Here is a 22,252-nt window from a genome sequence, read left to right as displayed (position 1 = left end):
GCAACAGCATATGAAACAGTAATTGCTGCTCCTGCAATTCGAGGAAATCACCTCCAGCACCTAAAATACCTCAAAAAAAGGAGCAGCTGTTACAGCCAGAAATTTTTCCCGTCCTCCATCTTGGATTACCCAGAATCCTTTTCCAGTCTGGGTTAACCAATAATCACACCAACAGGAATCATAACATACTGAATGTATGGGGAGACTAGAACTTGGATGCATCACTTAAAAATAAAGGGTCTTCCATTTAAGATAAATCTGAACATTTTTTTCTGAGGGCCACAAGTTTTTGGAACACTTCAGAATCACCAAATGTTTTTTAAGGGAGATGTAGATAACTAACAAGGTAGTTGAAAGCTAAGTATCTATCAGCAGTATGTGGAAGATGTGGCTCAATTGAATCAGCCATGATTTTATTGAATGGCAGGGCAGACTAGAGAGACCAAATAGCCCATTCTTCTTAATTCACGTGATTGTTTGTAAATATTTGCTGTAGTCACATGTACTATATACAAGAACTGGAGGTGCCGGTGTTGCCTGGGGTGGACAAAGTTAAAGATCCCAACACCAGAGTATAGTCCAACAGATTTATTTGAAAATACGAGGTTTCAGAGCACTGCTGCTTCATCAGGTGACTAGTGGAGCAGGATCATAGGACCCAGAATTTATTCATAGTTTGGGAGAAGATTTGTAGCTTGGGTGCTTGTTGTTGTGGTTCTGTTCGCCGAGCTGGGAATTTGTGTTGCAGACGTTTCGTCCCCTGTCTAGGTCACATCCTCAGTGCTTGGGAGCCTCCTGTGAAGCGCTTCTGTGATGTTTCCTCCGGCATTTATAGTGATTTGTATCTGCCGCTTCCGGTTGTCAGTTCCAGCTGTCCACTGCAGTGGCCGGTATATTGGGTCCAGGTCGATGTGCTTATTGGTTGAATCTGTGGATGAGTGCCCTGCCTCTAGGAATTCCCTGCCTGTTCTGTTTGGCTTGACTTTAATAGTAGTGTTGTCCCAGTCGAACTCATGTTGCTTGTCATCGGAGTGTGTGGCTACCAAGGATAGCTGGTCATGCCACAACCCAAAGGACTAGCCACACTACCATACATCAAAAACATTTTTGAACTGACAGCCAGACTACTGCGACCACTAGGACTCATAACAGCACACAAACCAACAACCACTCTCAGACAACAACTCACCAGGACGAAGGACCTGATACCCAGCATGAGCAAAACCAATGTAGTGTACAAAATTCCATGCCAGGACTGCACAAAACACTACATAGGACAAACAGGAAGACAGCTAACGATCCGCATCCATGAACACCAACTAGCCACGAAATGACATGACCAGCTATCCTTAGTAGCCACACACTCCGATGACAAGCAACATGAGTTCGACTGGGACAACACTACTATTGTAGGTCAAGCCAAACAGAGAACAGCCAGGGAATTCCTAGAGGCATGGCACTCATCCACAGATACAATCAATAAGCACATCGACCTGGACCCAATATACCGGCCACTGCGGTGGACAGCCGGAACTGACAACGGAAGCGGCAGATACAAATCACTATAAATGCCGGAAGAAACATCACAGAAGCGCTTCACAGAAGGCTTCCAAGCACAGGGGATGAAACGTCTGCAACATAAATTCCCAGCTCGGTGAACAGAACCACAACACCCAGAATTTATAGTCCAAGATCAACCCGTCATACAATTGGTGTGATATATTGAACAAATCCAGATTGCTGTTCAGTCTTAATCACTTAGAATGGGTTGAGCAACCTAGGTTTGTTCAATACATCCCATCAGTTGTATGACACTTTGATCTTTTACTATAAATTCTGTGTACTATGATCCAGCCCCACTAGCTACCTGATGAAGGAGCAGCACTCTGAAACCTTGTACTTCCGAATAAACCTGGTGGACTATGATCAAATGCTGTGAGATTTTTAACTTTGTCCACACTAGTCCAACATTAGCATCTCCACATCATGTACGTTTATCGTCTTCTCTTAAAAGTTCCACCTCAATCACAAATCCAGACTGTGTGAAAACAGACCTGCTATAAAATTATGATCTGGCTGTTCTGTTTAACTTATTTTAGTTTCTGTTATATTTAGTCTGGGAACGTCCAGTTCCAACAAATGGAGAATTTTCAGAATCATGCCAAAATAATTGTGAGACTTGCATTGGTGTAAAAAGTGAAAAGCAGGTCTGATAGTATCTGTAGAAAGAGGCCTAATACACACACTTTGATTCTTTTCAATACCACCTGTTTGCACTATTCCGAAATCCTTTACCTACCTTTTGGTGACCACTTTGCAGAATATCTATGTTCTGCCTGCAAAAAAGACCCTAAGCTTCCAGTTGCCTGCTACTTTAACGCATCTCTGTCTCAGGCTTGCTGCAGTGCTCCAGCGAAACTCAGCACAAGCTGGAAGGACAACATTTATTTTCTGCTTGGGTACCCTGCAGCCCACCATACTCCATATCTAGTTCAATAATTTTGGAGTCTGAACTCCCCCCATGTCCCAACCCCCTACCACACATATCAGGCCTTGTTGTCACATAGTCTGCCATTACACACCAGCTATTGTTAGCTGCTAACAGTCTCTGTTAATAGCTATTCAGCCCTCCAGCTAGATCATTATTGACTCCTTTGTCTGTTCAACTGTTCTTCTCTCTCTTTGGGCTCTATCCTTGCCTATCATTTACTCCTTACTCCTGCCCCCACCCTATCTTCTACATATAAACTGACATTTTCCTAACTACCATCAGTTCTGAGGAAGGGTCACCGGACCTGAAAAGTTAACTTTGATTTCTCTTCTCAGATGTTGCCAGACCTGCTGAGCTTTTCTAGCAACCTGTTTGTTTCTGATTTACAGCATCCGCAATTCTTTTTGTTTGCCTTTTAATTACCAGATGTACACTAAGCTTGAATTGATAGGGATTTCCAAAGATTCACAACATTTTGAGTAAAGAAATGTCTCCTTATCTCAATCCTAATTAGCTGATTCTGTCTGTTTTCTTGACTTCCTAGCTGTGGAAAACATTTTTCTGCATCTACCATGTCAAAAGCCTTAAGCATTTTGTTATGGATGGAGTAGCGATAATTTGAATTATGTTTCTCCCCTTCTCTCTGTAGGGAAGAGTTATTTTTCCTTTTTAAAAATTATTTTGCAAAAGGCTGAGAGTTGGTTCCTCCAGAATTATCTCTGTGAATCCGATTGAAAATTTACTCACAACAAAGTATTTAGAATTAGAACATTCAGGCTTTGGGTGGAGGTAATTATTACAAAATGCACACGTAAATCCACATTCACCCCATGGACCGTTTGCAGATTTGTGTTTGCAGATACATTCTATTTTTGTCTAAAAAGCACACACTCTGTAGGCAGTCAGTCCATGAGACGTTTCATCAGTTGCTACTTTGGAAATAGAACCAGTCTGACTCAAGGTTGGAATGCAGACAGATTCTAACCCCATACCTTTAATGCATTGTCTGAGCTGAGATGTCACCATTCCAGTTATTTCAGGAATGTGACTTGAAAGAAGTTCTGCGATTGATATATTAATGAATCAAAACCTGCAACCCTAGTCTAAGACTTAACAGCAATCTAGGTTTGTTCAATACATTGCATCAGTTGTATGTCACTTTGTTCTTTTACTATAAATTCTGTGTCCTTTGATCCTGCTCTACTAATCACCTGACAAAGGAGCAGTGTTCCAAAAGCTTGCATTCCAAATAAACCTGTTGGACTAAACACGGTGTTGTGATTTTTAACTATATACAGAAATGTACTGCAGTGAGTCACCAAGCCTTCCTCAACAGCCCTTCCAAATCAGCAATCTCTATAACCTAGCATGACAGGAGCAGATGGAGAGACACATGCAAGTTCCCCACCATGCTATCCTGACTAGAAACCAAATTACTGTTTCTTTTTCTATCACTGCATCAAAATCCTCAACCACCCTTACTAACAACTCTACAGGTGTACTTGCTGCAGATGGATTGCAAAAAAGGCAGATTGCCATTACCACTTTGAGGAAAATTAAGGATGGATTGACAATGGTTGGTATTTTCAGTGGTATCTACATCCCATCATTTTTTTTTTAAACAGAAACTGGAATTCTTTTTCTTTGAAGAAATCCCAAGTGATATGAACAGAAAGACAGATTTATTTTTTGTTTTCTGCTTTTGTGCTGTTTCAACAAAGTTCAAAATGTATAGGGATGGCAGACAAATTTACTCTGAAAAGCCCAAAATCAATGGCAATTTTCTTTCATGTCATTATTGTTGTACATAGAACTGACACAATCAGTTTGGAGCTGCTTCTCCAAACATAGACAGCTTCTCTCCTGCTGTTTGTAGGGAGTGAACACATTAGTGAGACTTCAGGAGAAATAACCTGTGTAGCAATGGTTGGTAAGTGTGTGGCAGTATGTGAACCTGAGCATCCAAGTGGCAGTGGAAGGATAGAGCGAAGAATTCAGGAAGTTGGGCTGCTGAGTGATTGGTATGGGGTGGAAAGGCATTTGGGAAGTAGGATAGCTTGTGCCTTCACTCTGTTCCTATCTTTTTTTTTAGATTTTTTTAAAAAAAACTGTTCTTGTTTATATGGTTCAGCAAATGAACATCCTCTTGACTTTTGAAGAAGATTCTAAACCAATTTTTTTTTGGGACTTTGTCCAATATGTTGTAATTAATGACAGAATACTGATCATGGTGTTAATCTGTTTTGCAACTATGGTTTGACTATCCTATCAAAAAAAATTAAGCTTAATATATCTAAGGTGTCTTTTTTTGAGTACCCTCTCTCTCTCAATACAGTAAAAAGAGTAGTCACTACCTATTTAAAATCTTTGAGCTTTTCCATAAGTAATAATGACACATTAACTGTGACCATGTCCACTTAAAGTGTAGATGTAACACTAATTTTTTGTTTCCCAGTTTATGCCTCCTGTTTTATTGGTTTTAAGTTTAATGGAAGGATTGTGATTATTGAGGATATTGACTAATTCTATTAGATTTTATTCACTCATGGGATGTGGGCATCGCTGACTGACCAACATTTATTTATTGCCTGTCCCTGGTTGTTCCTAACAAGATGGTGATGAACTGCCTTCTTGATCTGCAGTCCTTGTGTTCTAATTCTGCTTGAGTGTTCAAATAACACCATATGTTATCTAAGTATCTGTAGTAACACATGATAAGCCTGGGACATGTTTTTCTTTTAAAAATCTGACCTCTTCCTACACTTCTATGTATACTTTACACTGGTTGCACAAAATGTCTTATCCATTACTGTGCTTTGAGTTTGAAGGCCTAGTTCATTTGATTCAGTCACTGTTTATGCCGAAATCTCATCTTGTCACCAGATTGTAGCTTCATCTGATCTTTCAGATTTTGAGAAAATGGTTTGAAGATAATTGAGATAGCCGCATACCTCTGCTTGTTTCCATATTAAAGTACAGACTTTCAGTGATGTTTATCAAAATTTTATAGTATTGGGTCCCGTTAGTGAATGCACCATTTCTACAGTGATATCTGTCTTTAATTTAACTAGGGTGCTTTTGTGCTAAGGGGTTCCAATCTAAATCTTGTTAAAGCATTGTTGATCAGACAGGAAGATGCAACCGCTTTAGAATATAAATTACTTTGATTCCAGCTTTGAACCATTTCATGGTTCCCATTACTTCTCTCTGTGCTGATGACTTTTCTATTTCTTGTGAGCCAAAAGGTTTGGGCCATCTCAATTGTAAACATTTTCTATCTACACTTTGCTTCTGTCTTTACTGAATTAGTAGATGGTGACAATGACCCAGCTGAAAATGTGGATGATGAGCAACTGAGTAATATAACAATAGATAAAGATTAGGTGCTAAAAAGGCTGGCAGTTGATAGAAATGTTTCAGGCCTCTCTGAACTTTAGTTCCAGGGGACTGGAGTATGGAAAATGTGACATCGTTGGTTAAGAAAGGAGCAAAGGATAACCCTGGAAACTACAGACCTGGCAGCTTGACATTAATGGTGGGAAAACCTGAAGGCCATAATACAGGATAAGATGTGAGATAAAGTAAATTAATACTAGAAAATCAACATGGCTTTTTCAAGGGCAAGTATTGTCTGACAAATTCAATTAAATTCTTTTGAGATGATAGACAGGTGGATGAGGATAGTGCTGTGGAAGTTGTATATTTGGACTCCCATAAATCATTTGATACAGTGTCATATGATGAGTTGGTTAGCAAATTAGCAATGTTTGGCATTGATAGTCTCTTGGCAGCATGAATTAGAAGTTGGCTAAACAATAGGAGACAGAGAGTAGGTACAGATGGGCATTTTCTAGACTGGGTATGTGTTGAAAGTGTCCCCCAGGGATCCTTGCTTTTTCTGATTTTATATAAACTAGTTGGAGATGCCCTTTTGAAGACAAAACTTCTAAATTTGCAGGTGATAATAAGCTAGGAAGAATAGTCAATTGTAAGGGTGACCCTGCTTGATATCAGAGTCACAAGTTGGTCAAATGAGCAGGCACTTGGCAGATGAACTTCAATGCAGGGAAACATGAGGTAATGCATTTTGATAGAAACCATGGAGAGACCATACAGGCTCAATGTACAACTTTGAAGGAAGTACATGAGTAGAGAAACCTCTGGGTTCTCTGAAGGTGACAAGTTGAAACAGTTGTTAAGAAATCTTATAGGATCCTTTAGGTTTATTAACAGAAGCATAGAATATAAAGGCAAGGAATTGATGCTATTTATCTACAAATCATTGACTGGAACACATTTGGAATATTGTGTTCAGTTCTGGGCACCTTTTTTTATTTAAGGAAGAACATTAAAACCTTGGAGGGAGTGCACAGAAGATTTAACTATGATGATACCAGGCATAAGGGATTTTGCACACAAGGGAAAAATTAGAGAAATTGAGCTTATTCTTCTTGGAGCAGAGAAAATTAGGAGGTGATGTGATTGAGTTGTCAAAATTGTTCATAATTTTGAACAAGGTAAAGAAGGATATTCCATTTCCACTGACTGGTATGTCAAGAACTGGTGGTCACAATTTCAAGATAGTCAGCAAATTAGCTAAGTGTGAGATGAGGAGAGACTTCTTTATTCAGAGTTGTTAGGATTTGGAATGCTCTGCCTAGGAGAGTGGCGGAGATAGATTCCTTAGGTTTCAAAAGAAAGCTGGATGTATATTTGAAAGTGATGAATTTAGAGGGCTACAACAATAGGACAGGAGAACGGGACGAGCACGTTAGCTCTTCAGGAGTTGGTACAGCTATGATCGGCTGAATGCCCTCTTGCACTATACATTTCCGTCATTTGCAACTCTAACTAACTCACTACTATTTAATTCATTCCTGGCCCCAATTTTGCAGAAAGGTGTTGAAGACTCTGTAGTTTGAAAACACAATGATCCTGTAATTATTAATCCTCAAAAAATTTTACAGGCAAGAAATGATTAAATACTATAGTTGGATTATTTTGAGATTCTGCAAATGAAACTAACATTTGAGAGACTAGTTGGGGACATGTTGTGCGTTGACTGTGTAAAATAAATGTTTAAGAGCCATATGACTTTTTCGTATTGTGTTTTTAATAGATGTGTTGCATCTTCAATGTATATTCACATTTCACAAAGTTTCACTTATTCTGGTGAAATCAGGAAATAAGCAAATTTGTCATGAACGCTTTCACCAAACTGATGGATTTTTTTTTGTAAAATAAATCTTTTTCAGTGAGAAATCCAATAATGTCAATCTTCAATACGTTATTTGTTCCAGAGTGTGATCAGGCTCTCAACCCCCATTACGTTAGATAACATGGGTTTAGGGAAATTGTGGAGAGTGCTGCAGAAACTGCAGTTGGCGGCACATCTACTTTAAGGTCAACTGGATGAATTCAACAAAATGTTTTCTGTACGTCATTTATTGGAGAAAGAGTGAAGAAATAGAGTTAAGGCAATGTCACCTTGCTTCATTTGTGCCCAGTTGTTCAATGTCCGGTATTTTGCTTCCTTCCTTCCCTTGCTCACAAAGACAAAATTCGCACAAAGGCTGTCAATGGATGTGTGTTCTGTACACTGATTACTACCTTTTAAATGGCAATAGTTCACCATTGATTGATTGTATTAATCCCTGATGCAGGTTACAGTTCCTGAAACATAGTTGTTTGTTGCAAATCTGACCTAAATTTTGCCAACACATTTTCTAAATCCCTTCTTTTACCTTTTATGGTCTCTAATATTACTACACATCTAATTACTAATACAGTTCTGTGTTGCAATGTTGTACATCAAAAGGCAAGTTCAACAAATTCTTTGCCAGAACAGAGTATTAAACATTTCAACAGTGCGTGATAATACTTGGATGGATTTAAAATTTGAGTGGCTAAATATTTTAATTGCCCTGTATCTCCTTTTTAAAGTTCAAATAGAGGAGCTTTTGCATAAAATAGTTCAATGTGTCATTGTAATTTCTTTTTAAAGGCTGATGTTCAAAAAAAAGTGGAAACCCTTAATGATGAATACAGAGAAAATAGTGAATTAATTAGAGCCTTCCGAATACTGCAACAAAAAAATTGTGCAGAACTTGAAGAAATTGAAGAACACTTTCAGAATTATGGCTATGAATCCTTGAGTAGAAAAAATGAAGGTACGTTCAGGGGAGTGAGCAGATTACTTTAGTGATAATTTTAAAAGTGTCTTTAAAACAAAGCAGAATGTGATTTGCTATAGTGCTATATTGTACTGTACTTTGTATGCCTCAAAGTGCTACAACATGCTGATAATTTTATATAAGGAGCAGAATTCCATAAGATTGCTGTGCAATTTCAATGTTCACATGTTCACATATGTACTATGTCTGTAATTTCATTTGGATCAGAAATAGCTGCTTTAAGCTCTTCCTCTTTCTATATCCCCAATGAGTTATATTCAAAGAATGGCTGCTTGCAAAACCTAAAACACATTTTCTGCTCTTGGGTTGGGATTATGTAATGGGCAACATTTGCTGAACAACCCTGAATGTATTAATAGCTACAATGACAACTAATTTTAAGATGATTAGCAAAGCTTGTAAAGTGGCTCATTGTTGCTTGCTAGAAGCAACATGTGTTCATTCCCAAGGGCCTAAACTCTGCAAACAAAGAATATTTTTAAGCCTTGTGAATTTTTAAATTACCCAGGAGTTATACTTTCTTGTCTCTTTGATTATTCATGATGACAAGTCAATTAATTTGAATCAACTTGCCAATCAAATAGCACCCTTTTGCAGAAATGGTATAAATATTTTGTGATCATCTATAATTTGGCATTCTTGTATTTGTGCAAGATATAAATTGGTAGCGTCTCTTTTTGTGTTCAGCAAAAGAATTAACAGATGCTTGAGTTAATTGGAGGAAGCGAATAGATTTTGTAAAAGGCAGATCATATATAATTAACAAAATTGGTTTCTTTAAAATGAACTAATCGAGAACGTTGAAGGTAATGCAACAAATGTTTTCCATGGAAAGCATTTGACAAAGTACTACAGTAATATTTCAAGATTTGCCAATTATTCTAAATTCTGGCCAACAATATGGATGATACCAAACAATTACAACAGGACATAAGCTAACCAAATAGGCAAGTAAATGGTAGATGAAAATTCATCAGAAACGTGTAAAGGGAGGCATTTTGATGGAAGGGATATGAATGGTAATATAGATTTGATGGCTCAGTTCTAAAGAAATTTCCAGGGACACTTGAGAGGTCATGTGCATGGATAGTTGGAATGTGACAGGACATGGAGATAGTAATTATGTGACTTTGGATTTCAAAATTGAGGTTTTGAGTACAAAAGCAGGGAAATTAAGCTGAACCTGTAAATAGCTCTGATCTTATCGCAACGAGAATGTTGTGTTTAGTTCTGGTCACCAACTTTAGAAAGAAACTGAGGCTCCTGAAGGGAGTTTGTGGGTGATTTGCCAGAGTAGTTCCAGCCACAAAGGATTTTAGCTACAAGGTTAGTTAGGTGAAACTCTAGCTTTTGGAGCAAAGGTGGCTGAGGTGAAATATAATGATGGATCCTTTCATATTGCTAACAGGTAACTAGCAGCACAAAAATGCCATTATTTTCAACTCTAAAATGCAGAGGTGGTTTATGGAAGGGTGATGCAGAGTTAGGATTTCTCGCTGTTTTAGCAAGGAAAAGCAGGGGATGCTAAGTTCCACTAAAATTTCATGATACAACCACTCAAACCCAACCTCTACTACCTGGAAGGAGACATGAGAAATATTGCCACTTCAAGTTCACCATCCTTAATTGGCACTTCCTACCTAACAGCACTGTGTGGTGCAAGTTCTCCTACAAACTTCAGTTCAGGAAGTTGGCTACCAACCATCTTTTTTGATGGCCATAAATGCTGACCCTCTAAGTAGTAATTCCTGCGAGTGAATAAATACCAAAGGGTCACTTGTGCCTATGTGACAAGTTCCAGGAAATTATGGAAAAGTAATACCTGTGTTGTTGCTTTCATCCAGACCAATGATGATGGGTCATGAATATTCATTTTTGGGCTGCTCAATTGGGTGGTGGAAAATCAAGACAGTATTTCTAATAATTAATTATATATGTGACCATCAAAATAAAACTGGGATAGGCTCTACTGTGATATCCGTTGCATTCGAATAGTCTGTCAACATTCACTGTTCAGACATTACATAAAATGTGACCATTTTGGCCAGTAGTATGGGTAGGTGTCTTGCATCCTGTAGAGATGGAAGGTTTCCAGGAGACAATGGCCTTGACTTCAAGGAAAACAAAAATTTAAGGAAATGTGAAATGGAAAATCTCTAAATAAACTGTAATGTATTTTCTTCCAAGAACCACAGGTTAAATTAACGAGTACCGAAAAAGTTGGAACTGAAAATTCTGAACCTGAACTTGAAAAGCAAAATAATGAAGTTGCCACTCCACCACATGAGAAGCCTTTGAATGACTCCTTGCGTACCCCTCAACTTGAAGATTTTGGACTTGGTCACTTAATGTTTCAAAGTGCATGGGGAGAGCCAGAATGTAATCAGGCCTCAGATCCCAAAATCAGTCTGGAATTCTCTGGAAAGGAGTGTTCTTCAATTTTACAAGGTCCTGTTATACCAAAGACACCAAAATGCACATTACGGCTGGATGATGAGATGCTTCTCACTCCCAAGCTGGAACATTTTGGTATTACAGAACATACTGGTTATGTAAATGACTTTACTTTGGCACTGTATAATAAATCTGCTCAACCAGAGATGAACAGGTAACTTTCTCTTGTTTCCAATAACTTGCTTACTCCCCACTCCTACCCCCAAGGTTTAAAATGGGATTTATCTAAACACGAAACAAATTATTTGTGCTATTATTTGTCCCGGTTCTGAAATTTCAAACTTGCAATGACAATAAGTATGTTGACCAAACTTGATCCAGTAATGACAGGCTGAGTTCAATTTACTAAATATAATGCACTTTCACCTATAATATACCCACACTTTCTTTTTGGTACTGCAGTTGAGTTGTCATATTCAAGGCGTCATGCATGATAACTCAGTTGGAAGTATTGGCTATCAGCTGCAACAAACTTAGGGATCAATTGAGAGTGCTATGTTCCTGCAGAATTCCTGCATTTGCACAATTTTAAACATTTTATTAAAGAGACAATATACCAACTAACATACCTAGACCATAAGTATCAAAATAGTTATCCCAGGGAAAGGTTTAGGAGGACATTCTATTACATGTAATGCTAAATAAATACTTCTATTGAATTTAATGTCGTGCAATCCCCAGGTGGTTTGCCTTTTAGGACTTCATCTGTTGCACTTCTTTTAACCCTCCTTGGAGATATCAGGTTTTTTTTTGTGGCCTCCCCGTTTCCTTTGAGTGTTTCCATCATTCTGTCCTTAAACTGTATTAGGCAAGGAAACAGAGACTTGGCTTGAGTTCCCCCTGTGGGCATAATAAAAAAGATTCAAATCTTCATTTTATTTATGAAATGGCAAACTAGATATATTGTAACTTTAAAAGTACTGTATAAATTCTAGTTAAAATGTTTCCAACAACTTCTAGATAAATTTTGAGAAATGCATATAATGTAGAGAAAATTCAGTGACTTGTTGTGCCACAATATACTTCGTTGATTCTGTCATAACTGAAGTTTCTTTCTGTAGGAAACACTAACAGTACTAATTGTGTCACCTGGTATTTTCTTTAGGATAGCTTCTGTGTATTCGTATTATGAGTATACACTTCTTTACATTTGTGACCTAGGATTGGGGGGGAAATAAATAAGTATTTGCATTCTGGCTCAAAAGTTCCCATTTTAGGCTTTTTATGGCAAATATATCTACTGCATTTGTCACAGTTTTACCAATCTGAATATATTTCTATTTCTTCTTTCTTCCCTCCTACCCCCAAAAAACGCATCTGTTTCCAGTTGTACACCTATACCAACAACTGAAGAAGATCAGTGTGTTAATTCTGTGTCAAAGCAGATTGAAAATGCTTCTGTGTCTTCTATGACACAACAGGCAGATCCCAACAGTGAGTATTGGGTTTGATTCTTCAAAATGTTTCAATATATAACTTTAATATTGATTTGTATTAGACTTGAATGTGTAGAATCCATTTGTAGGTCTATAAATTGCATTTATACTGGGAGATCAATCCAAACATTTCAATTAAATGGCAATTAAAATACAGAAATGTGCTTGTGCTTATGACCTAAGGTTTTAGAATTAGGATGAGTTCCCACAGTTCAAAATCTTTAAACTTTAATCTTAATGTAATAGTTAGCTGTTGTTATCTCATTGAAATTTGCATAAACCACTTTCAAAAACCTCTGCAAATTGATCAAATGTTTTGATGGCGTGTAAATAGGACAGGCTGAATCATGGAAGCTGCTTGGGAGCTATGAAGTGAATTGGGCTAAATACCTGAAAAATAAACAATTAAGTTTAATATAGACTAGTGTGAAGTATTGCAAGTAAGAAAAGATTTTTTTAAAATTAAGAATCCAACTACTCTTGAACATCCATTCAGCATATCTGACCACCTTGCAGCAAATACTACACTTATCCAAGCATTCAATGCAGTGTTGTTCAGATAAGAGAAAATCACATTGAAAAGCTGGGACTGCTGAGGTCAAGCATCTGTAGAGATTGACCTAAAATATTCTATCACTTCACTAGAACAAACAAATGTGATGTGTGGGTAAGGTAATTCAAAAGCAATTGTAATTACTATATTCTCCATAACCATTCACTTGGCTTCTGTTTTGAACGTTATTGACAAATGCAAATGTGGAAAGAACATGGGCGTTTGTTTGGATGTTAATGTGGAAGCATCCAATGTAGGAATGTTCAGTGTTATTGCATTAAGACTCAAACATGGTCCGTTCACCAGCAATGGAGAATATAGCTTGGCATTAGGTTAGGGGCTGGGACAATTAGTTTGTGCCCTAAATTAAACTTGCCTGATTAAGTAATGCTTACTCTGTCAACCACCAAGCTCCATAGTTAAGCATGCATCCTGAATCTCTTTCTAGTTTCTGTTCTCGATATTTTGCTTCCCCTTAAGTGACTGAATATATAGCCCAGTCCCAGATTTCTTTTCCTCCTTTTAAAATTATGAATGCTGCAAGGTTGTAGAGACAAATGGGAGAGAAAATTAAAATTGAATGCTAAAATAGGTATGAAAGAACTGATGCTTAGAATCTTGATAGAGGGGTCCCCAGATATTTGAATACAATCTCATACAGCCTCAACATGAAAGCATGACCCTTTAGAACTAAGATAATGAGGAATTTCTTCAGCCAGAGAATGGTTAATCTGTGGAATTCATTGCCACAGCAGTCAGTAGAGGCCGAGTCATTGTGTGTCTTTAAAATAGAGATAGGTTCTTGTTTGGTATGGGTATGAAGGGTTGCTGAGGCAAGGCAGGAAAATGGGGTTGAGGAACACATCAGTTATGATTGAATGGTGGAGCAGACTTGATGAGCCAAATAGCCAAATTCTGCTCCTATGTCTTATGATCAAGGCCTTTGGTACAATAACCAAGAAGACCTGTAAAAGATTCTGTACAAGTGTGGTTTACTGAAAGTTGAAAGAGCATGTATGGTATCTCCTGTGCTTGTTTGAGAAAGTTCAGTTGGGTGGAGAGGGGATGGCAGAGGAGTGAGCTGGGATGTTTCAGCGGGAACAATCTTAGAATGGTGAAAGGAAATGAAGATGTATTTGATGGCATCATGCAGAATGTGGTAGAAATGGTCGAAGATCGTGTTGAATGTGAAGCTTAATTGAAGTGGAAGATAAAATAAAATGTTACATTTTTAACATTTAACCTGTTCTGATTTTTAAAATTTACCAATTTGAAATGTAACCTTTTCTCTAAACATAGATGCCAAACCTGCGATGTGTTTCCAGTATTTGTTTCTTTTTTTTTAAACTTTCATTTTACAGTCTTCTGGGTATTTTGCTTGTGTATTAAGGTTAAGGGAAAATTTAATAAGGATATGGTGAATGAAGGAAAACAACTAAGTTTATGGAAGGATTAGTCATCAGAGAGCAAAGTGTTGAACTGGTAAAAGAACCAGAAGTCCTATGAGGATGATATTTTAAAAAGCGTAAGTTATTTATGATCTGGAGTGGATTGCATGAAACTGGTGGCAACAGATTCAGTCATAACTTTCAAAATGGAATTGAATAAATTCTGTATGCCTCTCATTTGAAGTATTAGAGGAAAAGAGTAGATAAGTGGGATTAATAGCTTTTTCAAATTGCCTGCAGAAGGATGATAAGTTGAATTACCTCCTGTTGTACATAGTTCATCGTAGATAGGCCCCTCATACTTGGGTGAACATATTGTCTTCAGTTTTATTTCTGGTGTGAAAGAACAGAAGTAAGGTTTTGAGTACTAGAGATTCTTTTGGAATTTAGGTTTTTGTTCTACTTATTCTCTGTCAACTTCAGAAAAAGAAATCTGGTCATTCTCTTGTATATTTATGGGAATTTGTTGCATGCAAACTAAATGCTATGTTTTCTATATTTCATGAATAACTGCACTTCAAAGTATTTAATTTACTGCCAAGTCCTTGGAATATTAGGTGATCATGAAAGACTATAAATACCCAAAATATGTTTCCTCCTCCTCTTTCAATATGTAGAAAATAATGTCCAAGTTTGAGTTTCAAATACCATGTGTTAGTTGGTGGTGTTCAGTAAAATATTACCCTTTAGAAAAAGCTGTATTTTTTTTTTCTTTTTAGCTGGAGATTTTCTGAATTCTCCTTTGTCTCCAGTGTTTTGCACTCCTGGTCTGAAAATTCATAAAGATTCCTCCCTAACTCCAGCAAATGAAGAAAGGAAATCAAATGGCTCTTTACCATCTCCAGTATTGCCATGTTTTGAAACACCATGGCTGAAAAAGCAATCTTCTGTGAGTATGATATTCAATAATATTGTACCAGTGCAACTATCCTCCATGTTTATATTTTCTCATAGACCTGCAAATAGTGATTGTTTTCAAACATGCCAACTGCGTTTTTTAATTTGGTATGGTTTTGTAGAAAACTTGGTCAATGTTGTCAGCATTTTCAAGTCACTTGAAAAATCAGGATTGACATTTTTCTTTCCTACTTGTTTGTCTATTTAGTGTCATGTTGGAAGTGCAGGTCCTTAAGACATTTTCCAGCACACTTACCAAACAGACTAACCTTGTTCCAAGAATATATTCTTAGCAGATACATTACCTTGTCCCTTTAATCGCCCAACCAGACATATCTGTAAGTTTAATTGATGTGCATCTCTAAATTGGTTTATCATTTCATTGTTCATAACACTCTGGTTTAGACTGAGCTGCACCCAAACATACCTGTCTTAATTTTCTTTCCTCAAATGCAACTCATAGGATTAGAAAAGTTTCTTAACATAAAACGATCATGGCAAAGAAGGAAATCATTTTAGTCCATCATGCTTACACTAGCTCTTTGCAAGAGTAGCTCAACAATTGAGGGAAGAAATCATAAAATATCAAAATGTGAGTTGAAAATTAGAGTAAATGATAGAGAAGAGGCTCAGTATTATCGGGGGTAAGTAAATAAAGATGGAGAGTGTGGGAAGCATAGTATTTTTTGTGAAAATACTAAGAGAGAGACAAATCAGTATAACTTATTTAAAAACTGTGAACATAAATGGTGCATTTAATTGGAGTAGAGTTGATGAGCTGACCGCACAAATAGGTGCAACCTGGTGGGGATTGCTGAAATGTAATTACAGGAGAATCAGGACTGGGAGTTAAATGTCCAAGGGTACTCTGTATTCTGAAAGGGTATGCAAGAAGGAGTAAGGTGTGGGTTTGCTTTATTAGTTGTTATCAAGGTTGTATTAAGAAATGATATTAGCACTACAGACCAAAATGTTGAATCAGTCTTGGGTGGAAATAAAAAGCAAGGGAAGAAATCGCTTGGTCAGAGTAATTTACAGGCTCCTGAACAGTACTTTCGAAGTAGGGCATTAGTATAAACCAAGAAAGAGGGCTTGTGAAAACGGTACAGCAGTAATTGTGGGTGATTTTAACATGCCTATTGACTGGATTAAGCAACTTGGCAAGAGTAGCCACAAGAAAAGTTCAGAATGTATGAGAGATTGTTTCTTAGAGCATAATGTCATGGAGCCAACCAATGAATTGGCTGCTTTACTTAATGAGGAATGATTGATAAATGGTCTTGCAGTTGAGGAGGGATCCCAACATGCTAAGAGTTTCAAATTCAGATTGAAAGAGTGAAGACAATCGCATACTCTAGTTTGTGTTGGATAAAGGTAATTACATAGGTTTGGGGAAGCAGTTGCCCTAGTGGACTGGGCAAAAATATTAAGAGGCAAAAGGGTTGAAGAACAGTGGCAAATACTTAGAGGTCCTAAATAACTCTCATTTAAAGTATTTCCTCAAAAGAAGAGGCATTGTAACAACACTGGTGAAAAATCATCCACAGCTTGTCAAGGATAACAAAGGCAAAACTTAGGGCATACCATATTGCAGAAGTTAGTGGCATTCTGGAGGATTGGCAGCACTTTAAATGGCAGAGGCTCTAAACCAATATTGTTTGTTTTCACAAACAGAGGAACTTGATGAAATTAGTATAACTAGGCAGAAAGTATTAAGTAAAATGAGGGATTAAAAGCCAATAAATCCCCAAGGCCCGATGGTTTGCACCCTACGGTGTTAAAGGAGATGGCATTAGATAGTGGATGCGTCAGATATGGTATTCCAAACTTCCCTGTATTATAGAAAAGTGGATTGGAAATATACTAATGTGACACATTTGTTCAGAAAAGGGGATAGGCAAGACGTGGGAAACTATAGACTGGTTCGATTGACCTCTGTGTAATGGGGGAAGTTGCTGGAATCAGTCATAAGGGAGGAGATAATTGGAAAACCAAAGCACAATTCACCAGTGTCAGCACAGTTTCATGGAGGGCAAGTCATGCTGACAAACTTGCTGGAGTTATAGAACATAGAACAGTACAGCACAGAACAGGCCCTTCAGCCCACTATGTTGTGCCGACCATTGGTCCTCATGTATGCACCCTCAAATTTTTGTGACCATATGCATGTCCAGCAGTCTCTTAAATGTCCCCAATGACCTTGCTTCCACAAGTGCTGCTGGCAACGCATTCCATGCTCTCTCAACTCTGTGTAAAGAACCTGCCTCTGACATCCCCTCTATACTTCCCTCCAACCAGCTTAAAACTATGACCCCTCGTGTTAGTCATTTCTGCCCTGGGAAATAGTCTCTGGCTATCTATGCTTTCTTAACAACCTTGTCCACTTGGGTGGCCATTTTAAGGGATCTATGTGCCTGCACACCAAGATCCCTCTGTTCCTCCACACTGCCAAGAATCCTATCCTTAATCCTGTACTCAGCTTTCAAATTCGACCTTCCAAAATGCATCGCCTCGCATTTATCCAGGTTGAACCTCATCTGCCACCTCTCAGCCCATCTCTGCATCCTGTCAATGTCCCGCTGCAGCCTACAACAGCCCTCTATACTGTCAACGACACCTCCAACCTTTGTGTTGTCCCAAACTTTCTGACCCATCCTTCAATCCCCTCATCCAAGTCATTAATAAAAATTACAAACAGTAGATGCCCAAGGACAGAGCCCTGTGGAACACCACTCACCACTGACTTCCAGGCAGAATATTTTCTTTCTACTACCACTCTCTGTCTTCTGTTAGCCAGCCAATTCTGTATCCAGACAGCTAAGTTCCCCTGTATCCCATTCCTCCTGACCTTCTGAATGAGCCTACCAGAGGAAACCTTATCAAATGCCTTGCTGAAGTCCATATACACCACATCCACAGCTCGACCTTCATCAACTTTTCTAGTCATATCCTCAAAGAACTCTAAGGTTTGTGAGGCATGACCTGCCCCTCACAAAGCCATGTTGACTGCATTTAATCAAGCCATGCTCTTCCAGATGGTCATAAATCCTATCCCTCAGAATCCTTTCTAACACCATTCAGATGACAGACGTGAGACTCACTGGTCTGTAAAAAATGTAGCGCCTGGAGGAAACCCACGCAGACACATGTACAAATCATGTACTGTACAGGGGAGAACATGCAAACTCTGCACACATGTTGCTCAAGACTGGAATCGAACCTGGGTCCCTGGCACTGTGAGGCAGCAGTGCTAACCACTGAGCCATTGTGCCACCCCATAAGTGTTTGGAGTTCTTTGCAGGTGTATGCGGCAAGGTGGATAGTGGTCTTCCAGTGGATGTGGTATATCTAGACTTCTAGAAGGCATTTGACAAGGTGCCACATAAAAGGTTAGATCACAGGGGTTTAGGGATACAGGCCTTCTGCTATAATGTATGTTTCATTAACAATTCACTATAATGTGATTGACAATTGGATGCTGTTTCTGAAGCGCAAACTTTTAAAACCTGTATTGGTGTAACGTGAATATGCCACCAATACTAGAAGTGCTATTTCTAAAGTGCAATTTTTCTACAACATGGGGTTGCACAAGAATGCAACCATGTTTTAGAAGAACTAACTGTAAAGTATTGGCTTGGATAGAGGATTGACTGACTGACTGACAGAGAGGGGGCTGGTATAAATTGGTCCTTCACTGGATGGCAAACTGTAAGTAGTGGGTGTTACAGGGTTAAGTTCTCAGACTGCAATGATTTACAATCTATATAAATGATCTGCAAGTAGAGGCCAAGTATAATGTAACAAAATTTGTGGATGGTACTAAAATGGGTGGGAAAGCAGGCTGTGATGAGATAGAGTTTACAGATGGATATCGATTGGCTGGCAGATGGAGTTTAATTTGGATAAATGTAAGGTCATCCATTTTGGCCAGGAAAACAAAGGGCAAATTATTATTTAAATGGGAAGCAGTTCCAAAGTGCATCAGTGCAGAGGGACCTGGTATTCTTGTGCATGAATCACAGAAGATGGGTATCTTATAATAAGAAAGGCAAATTGAATCTTTTTGGCATTTATTACAAAAGGGCTAGATTATAAAAGTAAAGAAGTGTTGTTACAATTATTTAAGGTGTTTGTGAGACCACACCTGGAGTATTGTGTCCAGTATTGGCATCTTTACTTGAGGAAGAATGTGGTGGCATTGGAGGCCGTTCAGAGGAGGTTCACCATATTGATTCTATGGGTGAAAGGGTTACAAGACAAGGAGCAGTTGAATAGCTTTGATTTGTACATGCTGTCGTTCAGGAGAATGAGAGGGCTGATCTGATTGAGGTATATAAAATGCTAAAGGGGAATAATAAGGTTGACATTGAATGGATGTTCCCTTTTTCTGGGACAGTCTAAAACAAGAGATTGTAGATAGTGAGAAGAGGTAGGTTCAAAACCGATGAGAAATTGCTGAAGGTTGTGAATCTGTGGAACTCAATGCCCAAGAGTACTGTGGAGGCAGAATCAATCAACCGATTTGAGAAGGAAATAGATACTTTTCTGATGAAAAGTGGGATAAAAGACTAATGGGAGCAGGCAAAAAAGTGGAATTGAAACCAGTACATGATAAGCCATGATAATGTTAAATGGTGAAATATGCTTGAAAGGGCTGATTTGCCCACTTCTAATTCCTATCTCCCTCTTCAGCTGCTTATTCTTTGTGCTTTGAAAGCTCTGAATTTATATATCTCCTCCACACTGTAATTCCAAATCATAACCTCCCACTAGATACAATTTAACAATTTATTTTGTTTTCTTTTGTAGACTTTGATATTTGATAATTGCCTTCAATTGGTGCTCAGTGACTCCCTACCCTTCAGTCGATGTGAATAATTTCTATCTAGGTCCTCCATGATAGTAATTGTGACCTAAGTTATCAAAGACCCTTCCACAGGGGAGATGATTTGACTGATATTGATGTGATTTTGTTGGAAGAGCATCAAGAGATGTGGACCAAAAGCAAGTGTAAGGTTGCATGTTCCATCCCATTAGGCTCACAAAGAATTACTGCAAGTCAAGATCCTGGTACAGTGATAGTGTAAGTTAGGGTGTTGTTTGAGGTTATACAAGGTGTTAGTGAGGCCTCTTCTGGAGTCCTGGGTCCAGTTCAGGCCACCCTGTTCTAGGAAGGATACTACTAAACTGGAGAGGGTACATAAAAGAGGAGTTGCTGAGAATGGAGAATTTGAGTTATGGGGAGAAGCTGAGTAGACTGGGACTTTTTTCACTGGAGCATAAGAGGTTGTTGGTGACCTTTTAGAGGTCTTCAAAACCACAAGGAATGTAAATAAGGTGAATAACAGGTGTTGTTTCCCTTGGATGGGGTATTTCAAGATTCAGGCATATTTTTAAGGTGAGAGGAGAGAGATTTTTAAAAAGACATGAGGGGCAATTTCTTTTACACAGTGGTTAGTGTGTGAAATGAACTTCCAGAGGACGTGGTGGATGTGAATACAATTACAATGTTTAAATGACATTTAGATAAGTACATAAATAAGAAGTGTTTGGAAGCAATGGTGATCTTTGAGAATCATGGGCCCAAAGTTACATTTACCTCCCAAGCTTGCAAAAATCTAATCAATCGTCAGATTACTTGTGTTCTATACCAATATGTGTTTTTATATTGAATTGGTGTTTAAATCTAAAAACATGTATATTGGAGTGTATCTGTGAAAATTAACTAACAGTGAAATGCACAACTAATCTTGGAGGAACCTGCTTGGGAGAAGTCACAGCACAGAAACAAATGTGAATTGTTTTAAGTGTGGCCTTACAGTAGGTCTACAGTAGTGAATAGAGTGGGTTCTTTCTTGTTTTGTTTTATTGAGGTATGTCTCTTGATTAAACTTTTAAAAAATATAGCCAAAAGTATTAAGTCAGCCTGGAGCAATGTTTTGTATTTTCTGGGTCTCTAGATTGGAAGAAGCAAAATGACCTTTAGTAAAGTGATATGCTCTCCTTGTCGGATGTGGGAGTTTAGGGAGAGTTTACGTGTTACTGAGGATTATATCTGTAATAAATGCTGTTCATTACAAATCCTATCCAATCAAATGGATCGGTTGGAGACAGTTAGAGGCAATGAAGAATTTACAAGAGCAAGGGGATGTGATGGATGGCAATTATACGAAGGGAGAAAAGTTGCAGATACAGTCACATAAATGTGTTAACTCGAGGAAAGGTAAGAGAGGTAGGCAGGTAGTGCAGGAGTCTTCTGTGGCTATCCCATTTCAAACAAGTATGCTGTTTTGGAAAATATAGGGGATGATGGATTCTCGGGGGAATGCAGCCTGAACAGCCAGGTTTCTGGTATCAAGACTGGCTCTAATGCAATGAGGGGTACGTCAGGTTCCAAGAGATCAAATGTGTTGGGGCACTCTAGTCCGAGGCACAGACAGACGTTTCTATGACCAGCAGCAAAAAAAATCAAATGGTGTGTTGCCTCCTAGGTGCCAGGATCAAGGATGTCTCAGAGAGGGTGCAGAATGCTGTCAAGGGGGAAAGGGGCCAGCAGGAGGTCATTGTGCACATTGGAACCAATGACATTGGAAGGGAAAAGTATGAGATTCTGAAGGGAGAATAGAGGGTTAGCCAGGAATTTAAAAAGTAGATCCTCGAGAGTAGTAATATCTGATTACTCTCAATGCCGCAAGCTAATGAGGGTAAGAATAGTAGGGTATAGCAGACTAATGCATGGCTGAGGAACTGATGTATAGGGGAATAATTCACATTTTTGG

At 38.4% G+C, this 22,252-nt stretch overlaps 1 protein-coding gene across 2 annotated transcripts in view; it reads left to right on the top strand.

Annotated features, from left to right (window-relative positions):
- Positions 1-22,252, top strand: part of ska3 (spindle and kinetochore associated complex subunit 3) — a 76,402-nt gene that overhangs the window by 18,294 nt on the left and 35,856 nt on the right. For both annotated transcript variants that reach the window (XM_043691929.1, XM_043691928.1), the window contains exons 4-7: positions 8,496-8,661; positions 10,873-11,293; positions 12,467-12,573; positions 15,296-15,465. In XM_043691929.1, coding sequence (XP_043547864.1) covers positions 8,496-8,661; positions 10,873-11,293; positions 12,467-12,573; positions 15,296-15,465 — 864 coding nt within the window. The remainder of the gene's footprint in view (positions 1-8,495; positions 8,662-10,872; positions 11,294-12,466; positions 12,574-15,295; positions 15,466-22,252) is intronic.

This window comes from Chiloscyllium plagiosum, chromosome 6, assembly GCF_004010195.1.
Source record: "Chiloscyllium plagiosum isolate BGI_BamShark_2017 chromosome 6, ASM401019v2, whole genome shotgun sequence".
NCBI lineage: Eukaryota > Metazoa > Chordata > Chondrichthyes > Orectolobiformes > Hemiscylliidae > Chiloscyllium > Chiloscyllium plagiosum.
Note: the sequence above shows the minus strand (reverse complement) of the source record. Positions and strands in the feature narration are given on the sequence as shown.